The sequence below is a fragment of the Tilletiopsis washingtonensis genome (genome assembly GCF_003144115.1).
Source record: "Tilletiopsis washingtonensis strain MCA 4186 unplaced genomic scaffold FA09scaffold_18, whole genome shotgun sequence".
Lineage (NCBI taxonomy): Eukaryota > Fungi > Basidiomycota > Exobasidiomycetes > Entylomatales > Tilletiopsis > Tilletiopsis washingtonensis.
The window spans coordinates 482,473-508,534 of NW_020312015.1; the positions used below are offsets into that span (position 1 = coordinate 482,473).

General features: G+C 67.4%; 8 protein-coding genes across 8 annotated transcripts; 6 read left to right on the forward strand and 2 right to left on the reverse strand.

Annotated features, from left to right (window-relative positions):
* The first annotated feature begins 49 nt into the window (after nucleotides 1-49).
* Nucleotides 50-1,709, forward strand: FA09DRAFT_362241 (hypothetical protein). Its single transcript, XM_025745451.1, has 3 exons — nucleotides 50-536; nucleotides 858-1,065; nucleotides 1,175-1,709. Exons 1-3 carry the CDS (start codon nucleotides 216-218, stop codon nucleotides 1,591-1,593), a joined length of 948 nt encoding a protein of 315 aa, XP_025596578.1. The 5' UTR covers nucleotides 50-215; the 3' UTR covers nucleotides 1,594-1,709.
* On the reverse strand, nucleotides 1,628-4,719 carry FA09DRAFT_344045 (hypothetical protein; the record flags this gene model as incomplete). The annotated part of the gene is made up of 2 exons (XM_025744632.1): nucleotides 1,628-4,623; nucleotides 4,681-4,719. 2 exons carry the CDS (start codon nucleotides 4,717-4,719, stop codon nucleotides 1,816-1,818), a joined length of 2,847 nt encoding a protein of 948 aa, XP_025596579.1. The 3' UTR covers nucleotides 1,628-1,815.
* A 210-nt stretch (nucleotides 4,720-4,929) lies between these two features.
* Nucleotides 4,930-6,974, forward strand: FA09DRAFT_331524 (hypothetical protein). Its single transcript, XM_025743063.1, has 6 exons — nucleotides 4,930-5,308; nucleotides 5,403-5,610; nucleotides 5,666-5,982; nucleotides 6,035-6,530; nucleotides 6,586-6,711; nucleotides 6,770-6,974. The coding sequence occupies exons 1-6, from the start codon at nucleotides 4,948-4,950 to the stop codon at nucleotides 6,915-6,917; spliced, it is 1,656 nt and encodes a 551-aa protein (XP_025596580.1). The 5' UTR covers nucleotides 4,930-4,947; the 3' UTR covers nucleotides 6,918-6,974.
* Nucleotides 6,975-7,593: 619 nt separating this feature from the next.
* Nucleotides 7,594-11,036, forward strand: FA09DRAFT_362244 (hypothetical protein; the record flags this gene model as incomplete). The annotated part of the gene is made up of 6 exons (XM_025745452.1): nucleotides 7,594-8,508; nucleotides 8,562-8,572; nucleotides 8,670-9,220; nucleotides 9,277-9,353; nucleotides 9,405-10,363; nucleotides 10,415-11,036. The coding sequence occupies 6 exons, from the start codon at nucleotides 7,594-7,596 to the stop codon at nucleotides 10,854-10,856; spliced, it is 2,955 nt and encodes a 984-aa protein (XP_025596581.1). The 3' UTR covers nucleotides 10,857-11,036.
* A 256-nt stretch (nucleotides 11,037-11,292) lies between these two features.
* Nucleotides 11,293-13,236, reverse strand: FA09DRAFT_340492 (hypothetical protein; the record flags this gene model as incomplete). Its single annotated transcript, XM_025744323.1, has 1 exon — nucleotides 11,293-13,236. The coding sequence occupies one exon, from the start codon at nucleotides 13,234-13,236 to the stop codon at nucleotides 11,293-11,295; it is 1,944 nt and encodes a 647-aa protein (XP_025596582.1).
* Nucleotides 13,237-16,772: 3,536 nt separating this feature from the next.
* On the forward strand, nucleotides 16,773-20,024 carry FA09DRAFT_362246 (hypothetical protein). The gene is made up of 4 exons (XM_025745453.1): nucleotides 16,773-16,989; nucleotides 17,044-17,600; nucleotides 17,657-18,150; nucleotides 18,214-20,024. Exons 2-4 carry the CDS (start codon nucleotides 17,070-17,072, stop codon nucleotides 19,541-19,543), a joined length of 2,355 nt encoding a protein of 784 aa, XP_025596583.1. The 5' UTR covers nucleotides 16,773-16,989; nucleotides 17,044-17,069; the 3' UTR covers nucleotides 19,544-20,024.
* Nucleotides 20,025-21,954: 1,930 nt separating this feature from the next.
* FA09DRAFT_300279 (glycoside hydrolase/deacetylase) lies at nucleotides 21,955-22,817 on the forward strand (the record flags this gene model as incomplete). Its single annotated transcript, XM_025740328.1, has 4 exons — nucleotides 21,955-22,045; nucleotides 22,115-22,251; nucleotides 22,307-22,543; nucleotides 22,629-22,817. Coding segments are annotated over 4 exons (654 nt in total), but the record flags the coding sequence as incomplete, so codon positions are not given.
* A 1,066-nt stretch (nucleotides 22,818-23,883) lies between these two features.
* FA09DRAFT_300309 (DUF300-domain-containing protein) lies at nucleotides 23,884-25,426 on the forward strand (the record flags this gene model as incomplete). The annotated part of the gene is made up of 7 exons (XM_025740329.1): nucleotides 23,884-24,036; nucleotides 24,101-24,211; nucleotides 24,385-24,630; nucleotides 24,684-24,778; nucleotides 24,837-24,933; nucleotides 24,990-25,154; nucleotides 25,208-25,426. Coding segments are annotated over 7 exons (1,086 nt in total), but the record flags the coding sequence as incomplete, so codon positions are not given.
* Nucleotides 25,427-26,062: the final 636 nt, after the last annotated feature.

Genomic DNA, 26,062 nt, shown 5'->3' on the forward strand with positions numbered 1-26,062 from the left:
GCGGTGCGTCTCTGGCCCGCCGGCAACTCAGCTCAGGCCGCGGCGCAGTCAGGCCAGTCGTTCTTCGCGAGCCGCCGCCGCCAGCGTCCTTGTCCGCTCCACACCCCTCGCCCGTGCCCCTTCTCGCCTGCCTCACGCAGCTCAGCTCTTTGCCGCACCTCCCACTCTCGCCCCTACTCGCATCTCCCGTGGCGCTGCACCCTCCGCCGCCCAGCATGAAGCTGCTCGCCGTGCCGCTGGCGCGTCTCACGCCCAAGGCGGCGCCCCTGCTCTCCTTCGTCGCCGTGCCGCCCGCCAAGGCGCCCGTGCAGGACGGGCCGCCGCCGCTCTCCACGCGCCTCCTCACCCGCGCCTCGGACTTCTGGGCAGGGCTCGGCAAGCCGGGCCAGAAGAGCGTCGGCGACTGGAAGCGCCGCACATACGTCACCGGCGAGAGGCTGATGGACCGCATCGAGTATGAGGAGTGGGCCCTCAAGGGCATTGACCCGAGCTTGGGCCCGAAGACGAAGGGCGAGAAGATCGACGTGGGCGAGAAGGTGAGTCGCATCAGAGGCGTGCGGCGCCGGAAGCGCGGGTGGAAGGTGGAGGACGGTGGCAGTGCGTGATGAGTCAAGTGCGGTGGAGCACGGGATTCGTCACCTGACCTGCGACGATCGCACCGATTGAGCTCTGCTAAGCTCTCGAGCCCAAGAGCTTCACCCGGAATGGGCGTAGCAAGCGCACGCATCCTCAGCGTCCTGCTGAAGGTGTGGCATGCCACTGTGTGCCTTGTTTGCTGTGCTAGCAGCCGGAGGGCCTTCGTGCGCCTGGGCCGCCCTGCCGCCTCTTTCCGCATCAGTGCTGACATCGTCGCCTAGCTCTCCCTTCTCCATCCACCGGGTCTCGGTTCCGCGCAGGTGATGCACTCCCTCTCTGCGCTTGCGGCGCGAAGAACGCCGCACCACCGCAAGTACCTCATCTGGTGCATCGTCGGCATGCCCTTCACGGCGCCGTTCGCACTCATTCCCGTCGTGCCGAACCTGCCGTTCTTCTACCTCGTGTGGCGAGCTTACAGCCATTGGAGTGGTGAGTCGAGAGAGATGGCAGCGGCGGCAGTGGCGGCGGCACAGGCGACTAGCTGGCATTGGCAGCTCGCAACGCCCATGCTGCGGTGCTGATGCGACCTCGTCTGCAGCGTACAGATCTTCATCGTACCTATCCGAGCTGCTGGCGGCCAAGCGCATCGTGCCAGAGCCGTCGAAGGAGCTGGACGATGTGCTTCGGACACCTGCGCCGCCGCCATCTGCATCGGAGGCGAGCGCCAGCGAGTCGAGCGAGGCAGCAGCGCCACAAGAGGCAGAGACGCCGGCCGCCTCTTCCTCCGCCGAGCTGCTGCTGCTGGCACACCACGTGCCGGCGCTCGTCGGCACGTTCAAGCTGGACCACCAGCGCCACATCGACCTCGACCGTGCGCGTGCGCAGCTGGCACTGGCACTGCGCAAGAACGAGCTGGCCACGCTCGAGCGCGCCGTCGAGGAGGGCGCGGCTGTGGCGCAGGAGAAGGAGCAGCAGCGCGAGGAGCAGAAGCAGCAGGAGAGCGCGAAGGACAAGTAGATGCGCACGCCTCACCACACCACTCTTTTGGGATACACACTAGACACGGGCTCAAGGTTGCACGGCGCCGATCACTCTCACTCCTAGACGCGCAATGCACGCGTGACTGCCGCAGCAGCTCCACTGCGAACAAGCGCCGCGCTCTGGAGGATGACGGATTGCCGAATGTGTAGTGTACATGTGAGATGGGAGCACGGTCCTCGACGCACGGCCGCCGCGGGGCTATGTCGTGACGACGAGCGCGGCCGACACGACGTCGAGCACCTCCTCGGTGCGCCGGTTGGGATGCTTGGGGTCCTTGAGCGCCAGCTGCCACTGCTCGCCGTGGTGCGGCTCGGCGCGGATGCAGCGCTCGCGCACCGCTCGCCGGCTGTCGTCCGTGCCGTGCTGCGCCTCGAACTTGGCCCACCAGGCCCAGCCGTCTCCCCAGTCCGCGTTCGCCTTGGTGGCACGCTCGAACCACTTGCGCGCCTGCTCCGTCTTGCGCTCGTTCCAGAACATGCGCGCCACGCTCGCAATGACGCGCGCGTCGTCGCCCGTCTTGTTGAGCGCATCGGCACTGCGTGTGCGTCGTGCTGCTCGCGGCTCGAGCCAGATGGACGCAGCCCACAGCAGGCCGGACTTGGGGTGTTCTTGCAGGCCGCGCGCAATGAGCGCCTTCGCCTGCGGCGCGTTGCCCGAGCGCTCCTCGACGCACGCCGCCTCGTGCCAGAGCACGTCCTTGTCCTCCGACTCTTTGAGGCGCGCCTTCTCCAGCAGCGCACGTGCGCGGATCGCCAGGCCAGCGCGCTCCTCCAGCCGGCTTGCGTTGATCCAGAGCACCGCAGATGTAGGGCACGCCTTAAGGCCGGCAGTAAGCGCCTCGCGCGCGGCGCGGAAGTGCGCACCGTCCTCGCCCGGCGGCGTGACGGCCTCGAGCAGCTGCGCGTGCATGATGTGCAGCTTCCAGAAGGTAGGGAAGCGCTTCAGCGCCTCGCGCACCAGCTCGAGCGCCTCGGTCGTGCGCCTGTCGTTGCGCTCAAAGACAGCGCTCTTGAGCCAGACGCGCGGCGTGTTGACCTCCTGCCGTGCGCGCTGCAGGAGCAGGCCGGCCGCCTGCTTCTGCCCGTTCTCCGACTCGAGCTTGGCGGCGGCGAGCGAGATCTCCTCGGAGCCCATGTTCTTGTCAAACGCGCGGATGAGCACTTGCCGTGCCGCCGCCACGTCGCCGGCGCCCTGCCACTTCTCCTTGGCGTAGATGAGCCAGAGCACCTCGGCCTTGGGACACATGGTCACGGCGCGCTCCAGCAGGCCTTCGAGACTCTGCGGCGTGCCGTGCTTCTTCTCGATGTCGACGGCCAGGCGCCAGATGCTCTGCCGATCGGGGAACTCGCGCAGCGTATAGGCGAGAATGGCGCGCGCCGTCTCGATGCAGCCGCGCTCGACGCATGCTTGTGCGTCCTCGACCCAGACTGTCCGCCGGTCCTCCTCCTCCACGTCGAGCGCGATCGTCGCCTTGACGATGGCCGCGCACGTCGCCGGACTGCCCTCGCGCTCGACGCGCTCCGCCTCCTTGAGCCACTGCTCGCGATTGAGCACAGCGCCGGCCTTCTGCAGGCGCTTGACAGCCGTAGCCATCGTGCGGTCGAGGTTCGCCTGCGTCTCGTCGGCCGCCTTGCCCTCGTCGTTGCTCGTCTGCTCGACGAGGCGCGCCGCGGCAATCCAGATCTCGTGGCTGCTTGGCAGCGTCTGGCGCGCCTTGTTCAGCACCGACTGCGCCTCCTGCGGGCTCGACAAGCGCGCCAGCGCCAGCCAGAGGTCGACGGAACCCGGCACTGCTGCGACTGCGCCGCTGAGCAAGATCCGCGCGTCCTCGTGCGACTCCTCGAGGTTGACGAGCTCCTTCCACAGCTTGATCGAGTTGGGAATGTACTCGAGGCTCTTGCGGATGACGCGCTTCTTGCTGTTCGTGTCCGTCTCGAGCTCGGCAGCCTTGAGCCAGATCTTGACCGACGTCGTGAGGCCCGCAGCGATGGCACGCGCCAGCACAACCTTGGCGTTGTCGCGCGTGTTCAGCCGGGCACTCTCCAGCCACACGTCCTCGCTCATCTTGCAGTTCTCGCAGCCCTGCGCAATGACCTTGCGCGCAATGGCCATCTTGCCCGCCACCTCTTCGAGGCGCGCTGCGGCGATCCAGCCGGGCGCGTGCTTCGGGTTCGTCTTGATGACGCTGTCGAGCAGGCTGCGCGCCTTTTTGATGTCGCCAATCTCGGTGCTGGACTTGACATTCACAGACGAGAGGTCAGTGAGGTAGCCCTTGGGGTCGATGGTCGACGACGTGCCGAGCGACGAGGCCGTGCCGTCGGCGCGGCTCGAGCTGCCGGCCTGGTCGAGCTTGTGGCTGAAGATCTTGTTGCGCGCCTCGCCGATCTCCGTCAGGCTCGTCGTCGTGCCCATGGCCGTCGCCGTGCCGTCCTCCATCTGCTCGGCGCTCAGCGAGCTCTCCGTCGCGGTGCGGTCGCGATTGCCGATGAGCACGCTGTCCGGCACGGCGTACGTACGGTCGTTGCCAGCTCGCGCAGCGGCAGCCTTTCGCCGCTTGCCCGTCAGGTTGCCCGCCTCGGGCAGCGTCGCCCACTCCTCGTCGCTCACGGCGCTGAGGCCGCGCTTGAGGTCTGCAAACTGCGCCTGGATCTTGGGCCGCTCTGCCCGGTACTTCTCCAGCTCGGCTTTCTCGCGCGCCTCGCGCTGCTTGCGCCGCCGCGCATCCATGTTGTCGTCGACGCTCTGCCAGATGCGGTCTGCCTCCTCGTCGTCGCGCTCGTATACGGTGCCGGCAAAGAGGCCCGTCTCGTTCTCCGGGTCCTGGTTGGCGTCGGCGTCCTCCTCCTGGCCCGGCCCGTCGCCGCTCTCGGGGCCCTCGCCGCGCTTAGCGCGTGCGGCATTGATCGTGTCCTGGCTCGGGCCCTCGCGCGCCGGACCGATGTCCGAGCGCGTGGTGAAGCCCGAGGCGCCACGTCCCAGACCCGCCACATAGTTGGCCGGCGGCGCCTGTGCGCAGGGCGGCTGTCAGTGGCGCCGCTGAGCAGCACGCAGCCCGGCACGCACCTGGTTCAGGAACGCAAGCTTGTTGTTGACGGACGCCATGGCGCGGGCGTGCGGACAGCAGAGGCTGCGCGGGGCGAGGTGTGGTGGAGCGGTGAGAAGGTGGCAGGAGCAGCTGCGCGCGGCGGCGGCGTGATGAGCCGCGGGTCTGGCGCCGGCGCGCTTCGGCCTTTTCGGCGCTGCCCGCCCGACGCGCCACATTTTTGGGTGAGCCGCGCGCCCCGAGGTGCTTCGCGCGGCTCTCTTCTCACCCACACCACCTCACTCACCATGGACCAGTCGCCGCCAGACGTGAAGCGCCAGCTCGGCGAGGCATCCGCCGGATCGCCGCCGAAGAAGCGCAAGACCGACGAGAAGCAGCGGGCGCGCGACGAGAAGAAGGCCAAGAAGCAGGAGAAGCGCGAGCGCAAGGCCGTCAGCCTGCAACGCTCGCAGGAGCTGCGCAAGCTGAGCAAGAACACGGACAAGTACAACAACAAGTCCAAGGAGGAGAAGCGCACCAAGCCGGGCAAGGCGGACGAGGCCAGCGGTGCTGCAGCAGTGTCGCAGCCGCGGCCAGCGCCCAAGCCCCAGGCAGGGCAGGCAGCGCTGCGCCTGGAGGGAGACGAGAGTGCAGTTGGGCCGGTGCTTGGTGAGTGAAGGGAGGGCACAGAAGGACATTGGAGGCGTGCCAAGCGGGCATCTCGGCCGATCCTCTCGCCAGCCCTGCTGACTCTCTCGCCCAGCCGAGTTCGGCGACTTCGCGCCGCACAGCGGCACGCAGTACACGCTGTACTCCAAGGCGCCGGGCAAGACGGCGTCGTTTGACGACTCGATGCTGCTCGTTGGCGAGACGGACACGATCACGTACGTCTCCAACAACTGGCTGAGCGGGCGGGCCGGGCCGAGCCAGGAGCCCGAGACGCGGCTGGCGGCGCGCGACTACAGCGGCGAGTGAGTGCGCAGAGTTGGGTACCGCCGGCAGTCCGCTGAGCCTGTGCTGTGACAGGTACCTTGTGGGCGTGCACGACCCAGCGACATCGACTGTGACGCTGCGTGCGGCGCCGCTCTTCCTCTTCAAGCGGCGTGTCAAGGCGCTGAGCGACATGACGTCGAGTCTGGCGGCCACGCGCGACAATGCGGCCATCGACTGGGAGACGCGGCAGAATCAGCGGCGCGACCTGGGCGATGCATTTGGCAACCGAAAGACGAAGCTCAAGGCCAAGGCGCAGGACCGCATGAAGGTGGACACGGGCAACATGGGCGCGGTGATGGACTCGATGCGCCAGCAGATCGAGGACAGCTCGCGCGGCATGGCCGATGCGGGTGAGTAGGCTGCGTGCACCCACTCGCTTCTCTTCGCTGACAATTCTCGCAGACGCCGTCAAGGCCGAAGCGGACGCCCAGCGCGCCATCCCGCCACCCAATTTCGATGCGACGGAGCCGAGCGAGGCGTACCCCATCGCCTCGATCGTGCCGAATGCCATCTTCTACGCGCTCAACATCGCACCGCTGCTCAAGGCCGAGGACCAGGGTCACCTGCGCAAGCTACTGCCGGGACCCGGGCCATCGCATTCCGACTGGCTCGTATCGCGCACCTGGGATGCCGTGCAGCGTGCGCTGTACGGCACGAAGGGCGAAGGCGGCGCCGAGAGCATCCTCAAGACGAGCGGCAGCAAGGACGAGGGCAAGCTGCGTCTGCGCATGTGTCTCTTCATGGCGCTGCTGTGGGCGTTCAGACGCAGTTCGGCGCTGGTGGCCCGCGATCGCGAGGCATTGAGTGAGAAGCTGCGGCTGCAGGGCACAAATAGCGGAGAGGTGATCATGGAGGATCTGCTCTCGCGCTTTGCGGAGCGGCAGCGCGGCGGCAAGAAGTGAGTCTCGCGCGGACAGGTGCAGGGGTGCGGCGTGCTGACGGGGTCTGCTCAGGTACGCCGTGACGACGTACCAGGACACGAAGCTGCTCTCGCACATCTTCGCCCTCTCGCTGCATCTCGACGGCTTCTCCGTGGACTACGGGGCTCTGGCGTCTGATCTCGGTCTCGGCCCTCCCAAGTGAGTGATCCTGCAGCATCGCCCGCTGGACGCGCTGCTGATCCGCTGCTTGCGCCAGGGTGGCGGAGATCTACAAGTCGCTCGGCTGCAAGAGCGACATTGCGACAGGCCAGCACGCCGATGGCTCGGCGCGCAAGGAGCGGCGCATGGTGCTGCGTGTGCCGTTTGAGCTGCCCAAGCCCAAGCGTGGCCCCGCGAAGCGCTGAGTGAGGGCTGGGCAATGCACATCAGTCACCTGTGCTGAGACGGAGGCTGTGTGGGAGTCACTGATCGGCGTCGGTGTGTTTGGCCGGCCGTTGCAGGGTGCATGCGAGGGCGGCCGCCGCTTGCTCGCGCTGCAACTGCGCCCAGCTGCATGCGCCGCTGCGCCTTGCCCGATGCGCCTGCGTCGCCTTGCAACGCGCCTCGCCGAGGCCGAGCTCTGCCTCATACGGCAGCTGCGGCCTCGCTTCGCTCATCGACATCCGATGCCGCTCCGGGACATCGGAGATGCAGCTGCTGACACCGCAGCATCGCAGCACCAGCGCCGCATGCCGCATCGCCTGAGCGCTGCGCCGGCAGTCGAGTAGCTTGCTCTTCGCCGCAGCCGCTCGGTGTGCTCTTGGAGGCCGATAGCGCTGAACTCAGCGCCGCGGCATGCGCCGAACCGCACGTGTCGCCATTCTCGAGCTCGCTCTCACCTTTCTTCCGCACCACACCTCTCCAACTCCAGTGCACCTCTCTCTGCCCGAGCTGCCCTTCGTCTCGGCAGCCGGACTGCTGCGCTCGCCCTAGCGGCTGTTCTGCTCCACCACACCAACGCGACGCCTCGCGCCACGCTCCTTCCTCCCAAGTTGCGTGCGAGAGCCTCTCGCGCATCTCGACGCAGCGCGTCTCCCAATCATGTTCCGCCTCTCCCTTCTCTTCCTTCCCTGTCTGCTCGTCGCGCTGCTGGCCACGCCGACGGTCGCTCTCTCGCACAGCTCGCAGCCCGCCGCTCAAGCAGCGAGCGAGGCGTCGGACGCACCATGCTACGCTGTCGCCGGCCGACAGTGCCACTCGCACGTGCGTCCCGGCGACGACGATAGCGATGGCGCACGTGTGCAACAGCAAGTCCTTCCCGACGAAGTCATCATGCCATGCTACATGCAGGACGGCCGGCGCTGCCACTCGCATCACCGGCCGGCGAACGTGCAAGTGCTCGCGCGCGCCGGCGTCATTGCAGCGGATGGAGAACGCCTACCGTGCTATGACATCGCTGGCCGCCACTGTCACTCGCATCCTCGTCCGGGCGATGGCTTCTCACTGCGCCGCAGACAGCTCATCACCGTCGACTTCTCCGGCCCATCGGTCGAGGAGAGCGCTTCTGCCGCGTCTGGCCTGACGACGCCCACTCCGGCGCCGGTGGCGAGCAGCACTTCCCGTGTGCAAGAGGTGACCACGTCCGTCGAAGACACACCAACAGCCGAGGCGAGCTCCACCTCGACGACACTTTCTGCGCCGCCCAGTAGCTCGCAAACGAGCTCTGCTGCCGTTCAGACCCCCGCCTCGACGTCGCTGGCGCCGTCGACCATCGCGCCATCGGTCACCTCGTCCGCTGCTTCTCTCGCGACAAGCACAACAGCCGTTGCAGTCACGTCCAGCAGCGCAGTCACTCGTTCGGACGCTGTACCGAGTTCAACTGCGTCGCGCCCGGCTTCGAGCGCAGCCAGCCTGTACCCGCTGTACACTGCGCTGCCCTCCGTCAGTCGCTTCGACATTGCGCCGCAGTTGCTGCCAGGCGAGGCGTCCGAACTGCCGGTCATCGTCGCTGGATCGGTGAGCACACATGACTCGCATGCTGATGCGCATCGCTGACATCTCGCTTGCAGCTCGCCTTCCTGTTCGCTGTCGTCTTGCTGGCGACGAAGCGTCGCATGTCAAGGTCAGTGACGTCGCCCGGTCTGACCTCCATCCTCGGCTGCTCACGCTCTCTACAGGCCGGTGCTGCTCCTTCTCGTCGCGTTCAGTCTCTCCGCACTGTCCTCGCTTGTGCTTCTCTTCTCCCGCGCGCGCGTCCCGGGCATCTTTGCCGCCCTGCTCCATCCGATCTGGACTACGCTACTGCTGCTCTGGCTCGGCCTCGCCACACAGACACTGTCCAAGGAGCGTGTCGAGGAGCAGCAGGCGGTTACGCAGCGCCAGTCGTTCCGTCCGCAAGACTTCGGCTTCGCCATCTCCTCGCTGCCTGCTACGCCCGGCACGGTGCTGACGGCGGCGACGGCGATGCAGGAGAGCCGCCACCATGTGCTCGTGCGCCGCACTCTGCTCGTCGTCATTGCCGGCCTGGCGCCGCTCGACCTTGCTGCTGCGGTGCTCTTCGTCGTCGGACCGGCAACTGCTGCTGGAGCTCTGGACCGCATCGCAGCCGTCGTCGGCGCCGGCATTCTCAGCACCATGCTCGTCCGTCTGGCCATGGTGGCGAAGCATCAAAGCAGCAAGGAACGACTCGGACAGCTCGCCGTACTCGCTTCCATCTTCGTGCTGCTGGGTGCGTTGCATCCCGCGTCTGCCGCTAAGCCCTCCGCTGATGACTCTGGCACGCAGCGCTCGCGTGCACATCGCTCGCCCTTCCTGGCTTCCGCAGATCCCCTCTCGGTGTGGTGTTCAGTTCCCTCATCAGTGTGAGTACATCTTGTTGGCACCTCTTGAGCAACGACTGATCAATTTCACAGCTCGTCCTGCTCGGCGCGTCTTTGTTGCTCTGGCCCGCAGAGCGCCACACCTCTCGTCGCGCCGGCAGCTCGTACTTCACCGAGCTGCCGACGCCGGAGCGTCGCGGTGGTCCGCCGCCGTACTCACGCTGCACCGGTTGGCGGATGGACTCGTGCACCAAGTCGCCCGTCTCGGTCTACATTCCCGAGGTGGATCGAGCGCGCACGCCGATCCAGGAGCGCGGCGTCTCGGGCATCTACTCTCAGTCGCCGCCCGAGATGTCGCAGATGCAGGCTGGCTTCGTCTTTCCGGTCGCCTTTCCCAATCCGCATGGCGGCGATCTCAACCGTGACTGGTCCGAGTCGCTGCCAGTGCCTCCGGCTCGGCGCCAGAGCGCCGCAGCGCCCACCTCCAGCAAGCAGGTGCGGCCCGACACGGCCAACTCGACTGCCACCTGCGAGACGTTCAACAGCGACGAGCGTCATACTGCGCAGGCCGTCATCGTGGAAGTGGCCGAGGTGATGCCCGCCGTGGAGCGCACCACGCACGCTCGCATGGTCTCGCTCGGCAGCACGCCAAGTCTCTCGCGCAAGGGCACGGCTCGTACCCAGCGCTCTGGGACGCTCAACAGCTGCAAGAATCTGCCGCCGCTGCCTGGCAGCACTGAAGTCTGTCGTTCCGTCTCGGCGAACACGATGAACGGCTCCGACGCCCATGCTACGCACATCCATGGCGAGCTGCTGGACCGCTTCCCGACGCCGCCATCAAGCCCGGCGCGCGAGAAGGAGCGTGCGAGCCCGCGCAAGGCCGTGCCCCGCTGCTCGCCTCTGGCTGCCGCCGCCGACAAGTGGACTGCCGAGCCGGACTTTACGACTGCCTGGCCGCAGGACGCAGCTCACGATGGAGAGGTGGAAGCTGATGGTGCGAGCCGTGCCAACGTCAAGCGCTCCTCGAGTCACACGCACCTGAGCGTCACAAGGTGAGCCTGCTCGGACTTACCCCAACAGGCCCTGTGCTGACTCCCTCGCAGCTTCATGTCCAGCCTGGCGCGCAACAAGGTCTACCCTCGCACCGCCTCGAGCGAGCAGAGTCGTCCCTCCGTAAGCGCCAACCGCGACGAGTTCGTGGCCGACGCCGGAGCGCCTGCCGTGCCCGAGCTGCCCCTCGGCGCCGCAGCCGAGGGCACACCCACCTTTGAAGTTACTCAGCGCTATTCCGATCTGCCCTTCCCTGCGCCCGCCTTCTTGTCGCAGGCCGGTCGCGGCAACTCGATCAGCAGCACGGCCTCGCAGCAGAGCCCCGCGTCGCCTCTTTCTCCTGCCTGCCTTCTCGCTCCGGGCACCTTCAGCTCGACCGGCAGCACCGGCCGCGACAGCGGCTCCTCGCAGCCGCCGACGCCGTCGCAGTACGGCACGCCGCGCGGCAGCGCCATTCTCGAGCCCGACTCGCAGCTGCCTTACTACGACGAGTGATTCCCACCTCGTCGAGCCCCTCGCGATCCCTTCTCAACGACACCTGTCCCACCTCTCCTCTCCGCCGCCACATCACTGCGCGCTCGCGGCTGCTGGCCAGCTTGCTCGAGACCAGCCGCTCTATCCTCGTGTCCGACTCTCTCTTCATGTCTCCCTCCCAGTGTCACCTCCTGCCGCGGCTGCGGCCTGCCGGCGTGGCAATCGAGCTCTCGTTGCGACTCAGACTGACACACCAGCGTCTTCACGGAGCAGCAGTACGATTGTGGTATGGTGCAAAGCGATAGGGTGGAAGGATACAGGGGGTTGGGCGTGCGTGCAGTGGCGGTGCAGTGCAGGCGGAGGTCGTCAGAGGAGGCGTGCTGATCAAAGAAGAGGCAGGCAGTCTATATGCGGAGAGGAGAGTTGAGAAGCGATGCTCTGCTCGGCAGCTCGCAGCTCAGCGCATGCTGACGAAGCGCCGAGCCGCCGCCGCCGTCGTCTCGGTGGGGCTCGTCGAGCCAAAGACGTCCTTGCGAGCGCTGCGAGCCGAGCCTTGCTTGGCTGTGTTGCCCTGAGCCTTGCTGCCCGGCTCCGAAGAGCCAGCGGCGCGGCGCTGCTTGCCCGAGGGGCCGACGTTCTCCTTGCCCCTGGGCTCGTGCGAAGCACGGGCAGCAGGCGCCTTGGCGCTAGAGACCTCGCCCTTGACTGCACCGCCGCAGGCGGTAGGTGGGCCGAGCGGCGTCCAGGCGCCGTCGTCGGTGCTTCCAAGGTCGAACACGCCCCACGGAGACATGTCGCCGTCGCGGTTGGAGGTGGCCTTGCGTTCCGAGAGGCCGCGACGCTTGGGTGGCGAGGCCGTGGCAGCCGACGCACTCGTCGGCGCCGAACCAGGACGGCCAGAAGAGGCGCCCTTGTTCTTCGACGCCGTCGGGCTGGAGACGTGGGCTGCCGAGCCGTCGGCGGGCAGCGAGGCCGCGGCGGCCATGGCGCGCTCGCGCAGCAGGTCGGAGCGAGCTTTGCTCTGTGTACGCAGGCTCGGACTCTCTGCACCGGCAGTAGCGCCAGCGGCGGTGGCAGCACTCGGCGGCGAGGCGTTGTTCTTGGAGCGCGACGCCGAGCTGTACGGCGTCAGACGCGTCTTCTCGACGTGTGGCGTGAGGCCGGAGGAGCGCGTAGGACCGACGCCCGGCGAGCTGGAGCTGAGCGTGCGCACGAGGGCCGGCGTGCGGCGAATGGCAGCGGGTGCGTCCTCCTGCATGACGTCGCGCAGCGGCGGCTGAGCAACGACGCCACGACCAAGGCGCGAGGGGCCGGCGGCGGCGTTGGACGGCGCATACTCGAAGTCGATGCCAAGGCCGCGCACACCCTCCATGCGAGGCATGCCACCCTCGATGCAGACGGTGCGCTCACGCTCCATCTCGGCAGCGCGGACGGCACGCGGCGTCCAGCTGCTCATGGGAGCGGCCGACTCGGCGGCAAAGGGCGTCGAGTCGAAGCGCAGCGGCGCCTGCCAGCGAGCGTCAAGGGCGGGCGAGATCGGGCTTGAGGGCACCGTGCTCTCGAAGCGGCCCGAGCTGAGGCGCGGTGCTCCGGGCATGACGGGAGCACCCCAGCTGTGCAGCGTCGGCGTGGCCAACGGCGAAGAGAGCGAGGGAAGACGCGGAGTCATGTCGCCGCCAACGAGCGCCAGACCGCTCATCTCGGCGGCCATGGGCGAGTCGCCGCCGTGCAGCTGCAGGCCGAGACCCTCGACCTTCTCGTCGGAGGGCATCGAGCGCCAGCTGTTGCTGCCGGACGACGACGACGGGTGCCACGTACCGCGACGGATCATGGGCAGGGCACCGGTGCGCAGACGAGGAGCGGCGGGCGGCGCCATGGAGCCACTGCCCGTGGTCCACTCAGCCGGCTGGCCTGAGAAGACGCCGGTCGCCGAGGGGCGGAGCGCTGGCGGTGCCTGCATCTCGCCATCAGCGAGCACCTCCTGCTCGGAAGAGTAGAGCTCGGGCTGCGCAGACGGCGGCGGCGAGTCGACGTTGAGCATCACGCTGAGGCCTGGCAGGCGCATGCGCTGCTGCACGCCACCGTGGGACGAGCTGGACTGGCTGTCCGGCTTGCTGCCGTCGATGGGCGAGAGCTTCAGACCGGCGGTGACGGGCGTGGGCGGCAGACCATCGATGGAGATGGGGCTTCGCAGCGCGAACGCCTTGCTGGAAGGACGCAGCGGGTCGGCAGAGGTGCTGGATCCATCGGCGCTGGCCATGGCGCTGTCGAGCGAGAGCGACGAGTTGAAGGAGGGCGAAGGCCACGGCCGGGCCTCGCTCGCAGAGACGCGAGACGAGATGATGTCCGCCGGGCGCGGCTTGCCCGAACGGGTGCTGGAGAAGGAGCCGGAGGCCTGCATTGTGAACTGCAGAGGTGTGAGCCTCCGGAGGCACACAGCGCAGCACTAGCAGACTCACGAGAGAAGATCTAGGAGAACGGAACTGGTGGGTGTGACTTTGTGCTGTCACGAAGCGAGTGGATGCAGGAGATGCAGTAGAGGTGGGAAGTAAGAGGCCGGCCGTGCGAAATAGAGAGAGGCGAAAGCAGAAAGTCGTGCGACGAGAGGCGGCGGTGCGGATGCGGCGAGGACGAGGCGCAGACTTTGGCGGAGACGCAGAAAGAGATAGGCAGAGAAGCGTGGGCGAGAGAAGGAGAGATAGTAGGAGAGAGAGTGGTAGAGAGGAGACGAGACGAGACGAGGAACGGATGCGGAGCTGAAGGAAGGTGGTGTGCCGGTGTGTTGGCTGCGTGTCGGGGTGCGCGAGCGAGCGAGGCGCAAGAGGCGAAGGCGGATAGGCTAGTGGCGCACGGTCGGCGGTAGCTAGATTAGGCGAGACGGTACGGACTGACGGAACTGGAGGGAGAGAAGCGACGGAAGGATGATGGGCGCAGCGGTCAACGGCCAGCGGGCCGCTGCTTCTTATGGCGGCGGCGAGGGAGGGCAGCGTGGGCAGCGCGGGCAGGCGCGCCGGAGAGCAACACTTCGCGCCGCAGAGACCAACACCAGGCACGCCGCCCGTGTGTGCGCCGCCGGCCTGCACGCCGGCCGCTCAACGCTCGCGGTGGCGCTGGCTAGCGCGCCGCCTCTGCCGCCCGAGCGGTGAGATCGCGGCCGCTGCCCGGGCGCCGCCTGCTGCCGGCTGCGACGCTGCGTCTGCCTCGTGCTCTGCCTGCACCCTGCTCTGCCCTACCTGCCCGAAGGGGAAGTCGTCATGAGGTGCGATGCGCCGCCGCTCGCCCGCCCTCTCGTGCTCGTGTGCCTCTGTCACGCCCGTGCCGCGTGCGCGTTTACCTTCAGCTTCGCGCCTGCCATGCGCATGCCGGGCGGCGTGTGGGCGTGTAGGAGCGGCGCAAGCACGGGGCGGCGTGCGGTGAGATGTGGCCCAGGGTGCTGCTGCTGCTGTGCTGCGGCGCTGCTGCTCCCGCGCTGGGGCTGGCGCTGCACGCCTCGGGGCGGCTCATCGTGCACGGCGCGGCACGCACCGCGCGTGCGCGGCGCTGCCGCAGCAGCACGCGGGCAGTGTCCCGCACGCGGCCCATGTCACCTGCCTGCGGCTCCGCTCGCAGCTCGGCATGTGCGTCTGCCGCAGCTGCCAGCCTCATGCTGCTGCGCCGCTGCGCCGCACGACGCCGTCCATCCGTCCGCACACAGCTGCCATGCCTCAAGGGCACCTCGCTCAGCTGCCCGCCTCGTGCTGAGCAGCGCCACAGCGCCCTCAAGGGGGGGCACGGACCTATCGCCTCGCCCCTTGTCGCTCTCGCCCTTGCCCGATCCGCTGCCTCGGGTACGATGTCCTGCCGCGTGCTCCAGCGGCAGCCCGTCACGGGGCCATCGCCGACGGAGCACCTGCTCGTGCCCGTCACGGCACGCGGGGCATGGCCGCTCGCGCCTGCAATCCGAGCACGAGGGAGGCAGCAGGAAGAGCAAGTTGGCGCTGGCAGGCAGCATATAGCATGTGGCCGTGGCAGGCGTGCAGCTCGTGGCGTGCAGCGTGCGAAGGACAAGCGTTCGCTTGAGCGCGATGCCGCGCTCAGTGCAGTGCAGCGACGGCGTCGCCTCGCTGGCAACCAGCCTTGGAGGCTTCTTGCTTCTGGCTCTTCCTCTTTGGGCAAGGCGGCGGACGTACTGCGGCGCAGCGAGACTTTGCCCGTGCGATCGCGAGGTGCGCGCTTGCCGGACTGTCCGCTGCGGACTGCCACCGAAGGAAGGGCCTCGCGGCGCAGGCCATCGAATCGCGTGCACATGAACGGAGCCGGCTTCTCTCTCGACGCCCGCTGCTCCGCCACTCCAGAACTGCGACCGTCGCCGGCCGTCGGCGCCGGGAGGGGTCGTCGGCGTTGGCGCGTGCGCTGGCCCTCGGCCACAGCACCGCGCCGCTGCCCTTTCCCATGTGGGCGACGGCTGCCGCGGCGCGCCGGGCGCTAGAGGGCGGAAATCAAGCTCAGCGTGCAGTCGGCCGCGACGCTACGACGCAGAAGGCAGGAGCAGCTGCGGCACCCGGCAACTGATGCTGCGGACGGAGGAAGTGGCGCTCGACGCGTGCAGCGCCGGTCGGCGGGTGAGGAGGCGCGCGAGATGGACGAGCAGAGCGGCAGCCGCGCGTGGTGAGCGGGCGGCGGGCACATGGGCACATGGGCAGCGCCGGCGTCGGCATCCGCGCCGGACCCTGCGCTGGCGCAGGTGTTGGACTCGGGCACGCGAGCAGTCTTCGCGCCTCGGCGTGCCTGCAGATCATCGCCGCTCCCACGCTCGGCGGAAGAGCGTGAGAGCGCCGGCCGGAGGCTGTCTCATCACCCCGCCGCTCTTTCGTGGAGGCGGTCTCAGTAGGGAGCTCACTCAACGCTGCAGGATATTTGCTCTCACCTCGGGGCCTACGGTCTTGGTGCTCCCTGTTGAGCGCAGAGCACGCCAAACCGCCGGGCGTCGGCACTTCGCCAGTGTTGAGCTCGTGTCGAGAAATGCGCACGGGCCAACGCGGCGCAGATCGAGCTGCGAAGACAGCAAGGCACGGCGCCAGTCATGAGCGTCGACGCTCGGCGTCGATCATCGCGAATATTTTGCGCCTTCGGCCGGGCCAGATTTGGCGTGCGGGGAAGGAGGCCAGCCGAGAGAGCAGCTGCGCTTGGGGGAGAGCTGCTCAGGTACGCTGCGTGAGGTGCGTCTGGCCTCGAGAAGTCTCGCACGGCAGACATCGGCGGCTATCTCGTGCCACAAAGGAGGAAGGGGGCGGCCCCGGGAGGCGGGACGCCGTGGCGGCACGGGGCGGGATGCGCATGACGAGCGCGAAATGCACCCGCGCGCGGCGGGCTGCGGAAGCGCACGCGGCTGGCCCGGCTGCTGCGGCAAGCAGCTGCTTGTTGCCAAAGGAGGCCTGAGCGGTGAAAGCGCTTGTCATGAGGGCTGTTGACATTAAGGGCCATCCTGCGGCTGGGGCGCGCTGCTGCTATCGCTGCGAGGGCGCGAGGAGGAGAAGCGGCAGCCAGCACGCGAGCACGCGACCCGAGGTCCCTTTGTCCTCTGGGCTCGCTCAGGATTGATTTGCACCATCCTCTCTCACAGACGCACTGCGCCTGCCAGTCTGAGTCTCGTTCAGGAGCCCAGGCGGGTATGAATGGTGTGCCCTGAGCCTTCAGAGCAGCCCGTTCGACGCCGAGGGCCGACATCGCACGACGACGAGCAGCAGCCATGATGCGCGCAGGCGGCGCGGCGAGCCGCACGAGAAGGGCGAGTCGGCCGAGGCGTGCAGCGGGCGCGGCGCGCGCTGGGCCCGCCCGCAGCGGGAGCGGCTGGCTGGCGTGCGCTGCCGCGCGCTGCTGCCGGCCTGCCCGCGCGCGCCGCTTCTGCTGCTTGCGGCGGCCTCGCACGCAGCTCGGCTCGCTGCTGCTGCTGGCCGTGCCTGATCCCTCGATCCTTCATCTGCCCTCCAGCCTGCTCTCACCTGCTCCTCACCACATCTGCCTCGCCTTCTCACACACACCTACGCAGCAGAGTGGCCCGCCTGACCGACTCGTCACCCCGCGCCTCAGCTGCTCTCGCTCGGCTCTCGCAGCGCTCCACCCCGCTGTGCGGCCGCCAGCGTTCCGCACGCGCTCTTCTGCTGCGGTCCTGTGCGTGAGTGCTGGCCAGCAGCGCTCAGCCACCGCATCTGCTGACGCTTCGCCGCAGCTTGAGCAAGTCCGCTTGGCAGCACCATGGCGCCGCGGACACGCAACCAGCAGGCCGGCGGCTCACTGCTCGCCGGCAGCCCGCAGCAGCCGCAGCAGAGCATGACGCCCGGCTCGGTGCAGCAGAGCGCCGCTCAGTCGCAGCAACAGCAGCAGCAGCAGCAGCAGCAACAGTTCCAGCAGCAGCTGCGGCAACAGCAGCAGCTGCGGCAACAGCAGCAGCAGCAACAGCAGCAACAGCACGATCCTCGCCTCTCGCCGCAGCACAGCCAGCTGCAGCAGGCGCACCCGGACGAGCTCATGGCGGCGCACGACGCGGCCTCGCAAGAAGGCCAGCTGGCCGCGTTCGCGCACCTCCAGTCGACGCCGCAGCACAACATGCCCATGATGAACTCGCACTCGCAGCCCATCCCGTCGCCGCACGACTACTCGCCCTACGCGCACCACCACCACCACGCACACGCCATGAGCTCGAGCCAGTCGCAGCAGCAGGTGCGCTCCGGCGAGTGGGACGCGCAGCCGCCGCAGATGCTCGACCTGCCCGTGGCGCCGTCGCAGGTGAGTGTGCGCTGCATCGCCTGATTATGCCGCCCTGCTCACCGTGTCCTCTGCAGTCGTCGCCGACGCCGATGCAGCGCGCCATGTCGTCGGCCGCGATGCCGTACTCGTTCCGCACCGCGTCGCGCTCGCTGGGCCAGGCGGCCGAGGCCGCATCGGTCAGCGACGGCTTCCTGCGTCTTTCGGGCCTGCCCCGCCGGCCATTCGCCCACTCGCACAGCCACTCGTCGTCGACGGCCTCAGCATCCGGCACATGCACGCCGTCGCTGTCGCGCTCGCTGTCGCCGTCGTCGAGCATCACGTCGAGCTTCACCATCGCCACGGCGCCCTCGATCCCCGCGGCGTCGCTGGCAGGCAAGTCAAAAACGCGCCTCAGCAACATCGACCGCAAGCGCATCTGCGAGTTCGCCAACGAGCACCCCGAGCTGCGCCAGGAGACCGTCGGCACGCACTTTGGCGTCGAGCGCTCGACGGTCAGCAAGATTCTCAAGGAGAAGGAGAAGTGGCTCAACATCGACGAGGAGCGCGAGGGCCACATTGTCAAGCACCGGTGCGTGGCACGAGCAGCTGAGGATGTGGTCATAACTGGCTTGCTGACCGTATCGTCCACCAGCAACGCCCGCTTCCCCAAGATCGAGATTGTCCTCACCGGCTGGATTCAAGCCAATGGCGGCCCGCTCTCCGACCGCACGCTCATGGAGAAGGCTGCCGCCATCGCTCGTGAGCAGGGCGAGACGACGTTCCGCGCCAGCGCCGGTTGGGTCGTCAAGTTCCGCGAGCGGCTACGACGCAACACGGGCATCGGCAGTCCCATCGCCCCGCGCGTGCCGTCGTCGAGTGCCGCACCGACGCCGTCGCCTATCGGCACGTCGTCGCTCGGCCGCATTCCCGCTCCGAGCCCGGCTGGCCCGCCTGCTGCGCCGCTCGGCGCAGTCCTCAACGAACACGACGCTCGCCGTGCGGCTCTCGAACAGGCCGACCAGCAAGGTCTCTCGGCGTCGGCCGCTGCCGCCGCAGCAGAAGCAGCAGCAGCCTCTGCCGCTCAAGCGCGCACCGCAGCCAATGCCGACTCCATCGCCGCCCATGGCCAAATTACACCACGAGCCGCCAAGCGCCGCGCCGATCTGATGCTGCAAGGTGCTCTGCCGATGCCGTCAACCCACGAACAGCTCTCAAAACGCCTGCGCAGCCGCACTAGCACCGGCCCAGGCGGACGCACCTCGACGCCGCCGTATACCTCCTCTGGCTCTTCGGGCAGTGGCATGCGCAACGACGACCGCTCGAGCATGCAGCACATGCAGAGCCACGACGATACCCACATGCAGAGCATGGCGTCGATGCTCGGCCCGGCCTTCGAGCAGCAAGCGCCGCACGGGACGTATGGCCATGCAGAGATGCAAGCCATCTCGCCGGAACAGCACGGCCAGCCACTCAAGGACGTCGCCGCCAACAGCCTAGGCCTCGCCGCTGCCGGCTACACGGCCGCATCGCCCAACCCCTTCGCGCCGCCTCGCGAGCTGGGCAACGGCGCGAGACTGAGCCACTCGCTCAGCGGCACCAACGGCGATAGCACGTTCGACACCTCGACGAGCGCATGCACGCACGATGACTCTGGCGTCGCGGGGCTCGTGAGCGTCTCGAGCACCTCGTCTCCCGGCGGCGGCAACGAGCGAATGGACGATGGTGAAGCCTCACCGTGCCACTCGAGCGCAGGCTCGCGCAGCTCCGAGCAGCCTGTCACGGTGCATGAAGCGCAGCGGTCCGTCGACACCATCATCCGCTTCCTGCGCGAGCATCCCAACATGGCGCGCCGCGACGAGGAGTTCCTGCTCTGGGGCCAGCTCAAGGGCTACCTCAACGCGACGCTCGAGATCGAGAATCAGAATGGCGCCGCAGCTGGGCGCGAGGACCAGCAGAACGCTACGCCGAGGATCGGCAACTAATTTCGGCCGTGCGCTCTCCCAAAAGGCCTCGTCGTCAGCTCGACGCAGCCAATTCGCCTGAAGCTGCTATTGCAAGCCAGCGTCACTCCGCTCATCCTCGCCAACGTCCGACTCTCGCCCGCTGAATAACCTCGGCCAAGTCGCTCCAGCAACCCCTCGTCTCTCTACACCCTCGAGCTCCTCCGCTTGGCCTTCTCTTCTTCTCTCTGCATCACGCACCTTGCTTCCGCTGCACATTTCTTCGTTTGAACTAACGCAGGCGCTCTACGCCCTCCCACACACACCCGCATCGGCACGCTCTTCTCCCCTTGCTCTCTACACATCTACACCCACAGCATCTTCTCAGCGCTCCCTCGCTCCCTCACGACCACACATCCCAACATCAAACAACCAGCACATGTCCATCCCACACACACACACATCTCAAACACACAACAAGACAAGATCGAAAGTCAAAAGCAAATGACAGACCGTCCCTCGCATGAAGCTTCGGCATGGCGCTGGTGCGGAGCGGGCCTGAGCCGCAGCGCTGGAGTGCGGCCGGCCTCGAGGGCACCGCTCCTGCCCGGTCTCCGCGCCCGACGCGGCCCGTGCGGTCTCTGTGTCCTGCGTCCTAAGCGCAGAGCGAGCAGCGAGCGGCTGCATGCTGGATGTCGATCTGAAGTTCCTGCGAGGCTGCGCACAGACCCTTCCCATTGCCCGCGACGGGCGCAGGAGACGAGGCGCCCGCACATCTGTGTCCCCAGCGTGTGGGCGCAGCTCGCAGTGGAGGCCATGCACTCCTGCATGTCGTGATGCGGCGCACGCAAGGGCCCGCGAGAGCAGATCCTCACCGACGCCGACGAGCGCCGACAGCGGCTCAGGGGGCGTATATACGCCGCAAATAGGTGCACTCGCCCTGATCGGCGGCCCTTCAGACAGGAGCTTGTTCGCAGCTGCGCAGGCGGCGAGGGGGCAGCAGCAGCACCCCTCTCGGCGTCGGCGTCGGCGTCGGCGTCAGGCACGGCGCGGGCAGCCCGCACGCCGCGCGCACGCGAGCGAGCCGGCGGCTCGGCGGAGTGTGGCGGCGGCATGAGGAGAGGAGAAGGCGGCGGCGCAGCAACGCACGCAGCAGCGCTGCAGGCCGCCTGGCTGTGGCGCTTCGCATGCCGCAGCGCGAGTGAGCCGCTCGCGCTCCGCAGCCGCAGCCGCAGCCGCCGACTCTCTCGCTCGTTGTTGTGCTGCTCGGCCCGACGGCAGGCCGCTGTGCTCCAAGCGACATGCTGCGGCCAGCAAGAGAGCGCTGATGGTGCTTCCCGCTCGGCTGCCGGCGCGGTGCCGATGCGAGCTGCGCGCCGCGGGCAGCGAGCGCGCGGCGAGTCGCGGCTCATGGCGGAGGCGAGGCAACACGCGACACACACGCGCGCCTTCGCAAGCGCCGCTCAGCCGCGCCCGCCCGGCGGCAGCAGCTGCAGCGGCCGACGCGAGAGCACCGCACCGAGAGGCTGCCGCTCGGAGCGCCTGCAGCAGCGCCAGCGACCGCAAGCTGCCCCGACCTCCTCTGTCCGATCAAGAGAGCTTGCTGCGCCGGCCAAAGTCCGGGCCTCGCGCTTCATCAGCCTCTTGCCTCCGCACCACTCCCTCCTCTCCCCTCCAGCTCGTTCCCCTTAGCCCCCGCACGTTCCCCTTCCTCGTCACTTCGACCCAGCAGCGCTGCGCCGAAGCCCCTCTCAGCCCCCCTCATCCGGCAGCACCCGTGCGGCGCACGACACCGCACACCGCATCCGCTGCAAATAGCCTCCTCCCGGCTTCGCCCCTGTGCCTTGGCCGCCCGAGCTTTCTCTCTTCTCTCCGCTCGCAGCGCGTTCGCTCGCTGAGCCTGCTCTCCATCCGACCCTCCGTCCGCTCCTTCCCTCACCACCACACGCCCGGCATGCATCTCACGCTCCCCCTCGTCTCTCTGGCGCTCAGCGTCGCCAGCTCCGCCCTCGCCTCGGTGGGCTCGGAGCAGCGCATGGTGCAGATGGGTGCCTCGCAGCGCCGTGCACTCGAGGCGCGCAACCTGGCGCTCTCGCAGCTCTCGCCCAACGTGCGCGCCGAGCTCGAGAAGCGCGACCCGAGCGAGTACACGCTGCACTACGAGCACCTCCTGGCTCGCGATGACGACGACGACGAGGAGGAGAGCGAGCTCGAGGAGATCGTCGATGAGCTCTTCGAGGGCGAGGTGCCGTCTCTCGGCAAGCGCGGCGCGCAGAAGTTCGACGCTGGTGGACCGGCGCACGATGGTGCGGCGACGTGGGTCAACGGCCATGGCCCCGGCATCGGTCGCTGCGCCAACGGCAAGGCTGCCATCACTGTGAGTCTTGACGGGAGCGGCAGGCAAGGAGGGCCGTCCATCGGCTCTTGGACCACTTCCTGACACCCGCGCCCAGTTCGATGACGGACCGTACGACTGGCACGCCGAGATTGCGCAGATGTTCCACGACAACCAGATGAAGACGACGTACTTCGTCAACGGCAACAGTGCGTGCATGCTCGTCGTCGTCGCCCGCGCCGGTGCTGTGACCGTGTACTGACGCCATGCCTTTGCAGACTGGCGCTGCATCTACGACGAGCCGCAGGTGACGGCCATGCAGACGGCCCTCGCCACGGGCAGCGTCATGTACGCCTCGCACTCGTGGTCGCACCCCAACTTCACGCAGCTCACGATGGACGAGATCGACACTCAGGTGAGCCGACCTCGTGTGTGAGAGCTCCGCCAGACATCGCTGATCATCCTGCCAGGTCTCGCTGCTCGAGGATGCCCTCTTCGCCACCATCGGCCGCGTGCCGCGTCTGATCCGCCCGCCGTTCGGCGAGACGAACCTCAAAATCAACCAGCACCTGAAGGACCGCTGGGGACTCGAGGTCGTGCAGTGGAAGCAGGATGCCGGCGATGGACTCGGCGCCACGGTCGCGCAGGAGAAGGCGCAGTACAAGAGCTTCAAGAAGGGCGACGACATTCTCATTCTGCAGCACGAGGTGAGTCACGCGAGCCGGAGTCGTCTACGACCTCCTCGCCTTGCGGCCCCACTCCCGCAACGCTGACACTGATGCACGCCACTAGACGCACGAGACGAGCATCCACCAGGTGATCCCGTACGCGCTCAAGCAGTTCAAGAAGAAGGGCATCAAGAGCGTCACGGCGGCCAAGTGCCTCACGAAGCAGCCGAGCCCGTACAAGGTCACCGCCAAGCCGGGCACGCGCAACGACAACTGGACCTGTGTGGGCAAGCCGCAGCCGGGCAGCAACTGAGCTCGAGTCGAGACGCCAGAAAGGCGCGCCGTGCGCGGTCTCTTGCATCACGCATCCTCTCACAGTCGCTTGGCAGCATCCGAGCTCGCTCGTAGCATCGTTCACATGCCATCCCCCGCCTCTTTCCTTCCCACACACCATCGCGCCTCGTACAGACAGCGCACCCACACACACACATCATTATCTACAGAACACCGTGACGATCCTTTTACTCCCTCTTTCTTGTCGACTTGTCAATGACAGCAGACCCATCTTCACGCTTCACGCTCCTGCTCGGGCGGCGGCGCTGCATGGGAGGAAACAGAGTACGGCTCGGGCACGGCGGCCGAGCTTGACGATGAGCCTCGGCGGAGGAAGCGGACGTCGAGTGCAGATGAGGCCCAGGTCCGAGCGCGGCGTCTGGCTCGATGCCAGTGATGACCTCACCACGCCCCTCTGCAGCGCCTCGAGGGGGCAGTGCGTGCTGATGCGTGATGCGGCGCAGAGGCGCGGCAGAGGAACGTTCCGCGGGCGCGCGCAGCTGCCGCCCATCAGCTGCGTCCTCGGAGCGTCCGGCGCAGGCTGCCCTCGCTGCAGCGCACAGAGTCGGATGGAGTGAGCGACTTGTGAGTGTCCAGATGATCGGCTTGCGAAGACGCGCAGTCTGTGAGTCGTCATTGCAGATCGCAGCTGCTGCCCGTCAGTCGCTGCCCCGGCGCTGCTCCCACGCCCCACGCAGCCCCTGAGCGTTGATCGGGGCCTGCAGCAGCCTGGGCTTGGCGTGCGCCGCGCAGCTCAAAGCACGCGCCTCGACGCGCCGCGCGCCCAGCGCAACGTCCGTCATGCATCCCATCCCCCGTCTCGTCTCTTGCTGCCTGCGCTAACGCCTCTCGTCTCACGCCCGCCTCACGTCTCACGCCTCACGATCTCACGCCTCACGACCCTCTCACGCCCTCACGATCCTGTCTCACGACTCCATCCCCAGTGACGCCCTCTCGCGACTGCTGCTCCCTCGCCTCCATCTCCTAGCCTCTCCTCTCCCTCGGCCCGCGTCGCGCTCGTCGCGCACGCGCACGCCGCCGCCGCCATGCCCAGGTGTCCGCACGTCTCCAAGCCCGCCGACCCCACGCAGTTCTGGGCCGATGGCCAGCTGCACTTCCGTGCGCGCGATGTGGGCTGGATCGTCAGCGGTGTGCTGGCGCTCATTGCGTGCACGGCGAGCTTCTGGCTGATCATCAAGGTGCGTTGCGCGAGACAGGCGCTGGCACGCGTGGATGGCAAGCTGATGTGGCGCCGATGCGCAGCATCTGCGGTACTACACGTGTCCGCAACAGCAGCGACACATCGTGCGCATGCTCTTCATGGTGCCCGTGTACGCACTCGTCTCGTTTCTCTCGTACTACTTCTACCCGCAGGTGAGTGTGCGGCACGGCTGAGCGATCGGTCAGCGAGGCGGGCATCGTGGGTGAGGAGCGAGAGAGGTGGGCGTAGAGGGCAAGGACTGTCGCTGTCAAGGAGGTGTGGGTCGCGGGCTTGACGCATGGATCGCCTACGACCTTCAGCGACCGCTCTGACGCCTGTCCGCCAGGCCATCGTCTTCCAGCTCGTGCGCGACTGCTACGAAGCAGTCGTCATCACCTCGTTCGTCTGGCTGCTGCTGCAGTACGTCGGCGACTCTCCGGCAGAGCAGAATGAGGTGTTCAGCCAGGTCAAGCTCAAGAAGTGGGTGTGGCCGCTCGGATGGTGGCGCTATCGCCCGACCGGCCTGCACTTTCTTTGGATCATGAAGATCTGCATCTTGCAGTACGCCATCGTCAGGCCCGTGTGCACCATCGTGAGTTGTGTCGCGTGGATTTGCCTCAGCTCAGCGCTGACTGGCGTGTACAGGCCGCGGTGGGACTGCAGTACATGGGCCTGTACTGCCTCGCCTCTTGGTCGCCGGCGTTCGGCCATCTCTGGATCGCGCTGGCGATCACCATCAGGTGCGCGGTAAGGCGAGAGCTGGCTTGCCTTTGCGCTGCTGACGGCCGCGAATCGCAGCGTCACTGTGGCGCTCTATGCGTTGCTGCAGCTGTACATGCCGATTCAGAAGGAGCTCAAGCCCTACTCGCCCATCCTCAAGTTTCTCGCCGTCAAGGTGAACAGCGAGCCAACACGCGGTGGTCGGTCCCCGGCTGACACGCGTCTCTTCAGGCGGCCATCTTCATCATCTTCTGGCAGAGCCTCTTCCTCTCTATTCTCTTCTACTTCGACGTGCTCAAGGAGACCGAGTACTTCTCAGCCGAGGACGTGCAGGTCGGCATCGAGGCGCTGCTGCTCACTGCCGAGATGTGTGTCTTTGCGTTCTTGCACATCAAGGTGAGGCCGACCGTATCCTGGACACACTGCCGATGCTCACACACTTTCGACAGGCCTTCACGTACCTTGTCTACCGCCCTGCCGATCGGCAGCGCACGACCAAGATCGGCGCAGCACTGCTCGACGTGATGGACTTCCGCGACTGGTGGCGCGGCATGCGCGACTCTTCGCGCTACATCGTTGCGCGCTCGCGCGGCCGCGATTTCACAGAAGTAGACGACATTCGAAGGCAGAAGTACGTGCATCTGCACAAGGCACTCGGCCGCGAACGTCACGCAGAGCTGGTGCGCGAACGTCAGGCCATGAAGCAACAGGCTCGCTCGTTCTTCAAGGACGGCGGCGCGCGCGAAGAAGCATTCGACGTCGAGCATGCCGCTGATGCCGAGAAGAGCGTCTCGGGCCGTGGTGCTCCCTCTTCAGACGGCAAGACGCAGAGCTCTGCCTCGGCAGGCCTGCTGCGCCCTGTGCGCACGGTCGGAGAGTCCTTCGAGGATGACACGCTCTCACCGCGCGGCAACCGCGCTCTAGGCAAGCGCTACGATGATGACGACGATGACGAAGAGGCCGGCGACGCAGCGCTCGTCGAGTCGCGCGGCCTGATACGCGCGTTGACGTACACGCCAGCGCAGCAGCCAGACGAGGACTCCGTTCGATACGAGGACGAGATTGACCATCATCCCGAGCTCTCGCGCTACCATAACCCTGCGGTGCAGTCGCCAGAGATCGACGAAAAGGGCTTTGCAGAGGTTGTCGACGATGAGCTCGTGCTGAACGGCAACTGGGTGCCCGTGGAGGATGCGGCCGAGCGGCAGCGCCATGCCCCTCGACAGGGCAGTGGTAGCATCGGAGCCTGGTGGCGCTCTGTACGCGAACGCATCTCGGGCTCGGGCGCAGACCACGACGACGAG

Coding starts and splice junctions, on each gene's coding strand:
- FA09DRAFT_331524 (XM_025743063.1), top strand. CDS start 4,948: ATGGACCAGTCGCCGCCAGACGTGAAGCGCCAGCTCGGCGAGGCATCC. Junction 5,611..5,665: donor GCGCGCGACTACAGCGGCGA/GTGAGTGCGCAG, acceptor GTGCTGTGACAG/GTACCTTGTGGGCGTGCACG. Junction 6,531..6,585: donor CGGCAGCGCGGCGGCAAGAA/GTGAGTCTCGCG, acceptor GGGTCTGCTCAG/GTACGCCGTGACGACGTACC.
- FA09DRAFT_362241 (XM_025745451.1), top strand. CDS start 216: ATGAAGCTGCTCGCCGTGCCGCTGGCGCGTCTCACGCCCAAGGCGGCG. Junction 537..857: donor AGATCGACGTGGGCGAGAAG/GTGAGTCGCATC, acceptor ATCGTCGCCTAG/CTCTCCCTTCTCCATCCACC. Junction 1,066..1,174: donor AGCTTACAGCCATTGGAGTG/GTGAGTCGAGAG, acceptor CCTCGTCTGCAG/CGTACAGATCTTCATCGTAC.
- FA09DRAFT_362246 (XM_025745453.1), top strand. CDS start 17,070: ATGGCGCCGCGGACACGCAACCAGCAGGCCGGCGGCTCACTGCTCGCC. Junction 17,601..17,656: donor TGCCCGTGGCGCCGTCGCAG/GTGAGTGTGCGC, acceptor TGTCCTCTGCAG/TCGTCGCCGACGCCGATGCA. Junction 18,151..18,213: donor GGCCACATTGTCAAGCACCG/GTGCGTGGCACG, acceptor ATCGTCCACCAG/CAACGCCCGCTTCCCCAAGA.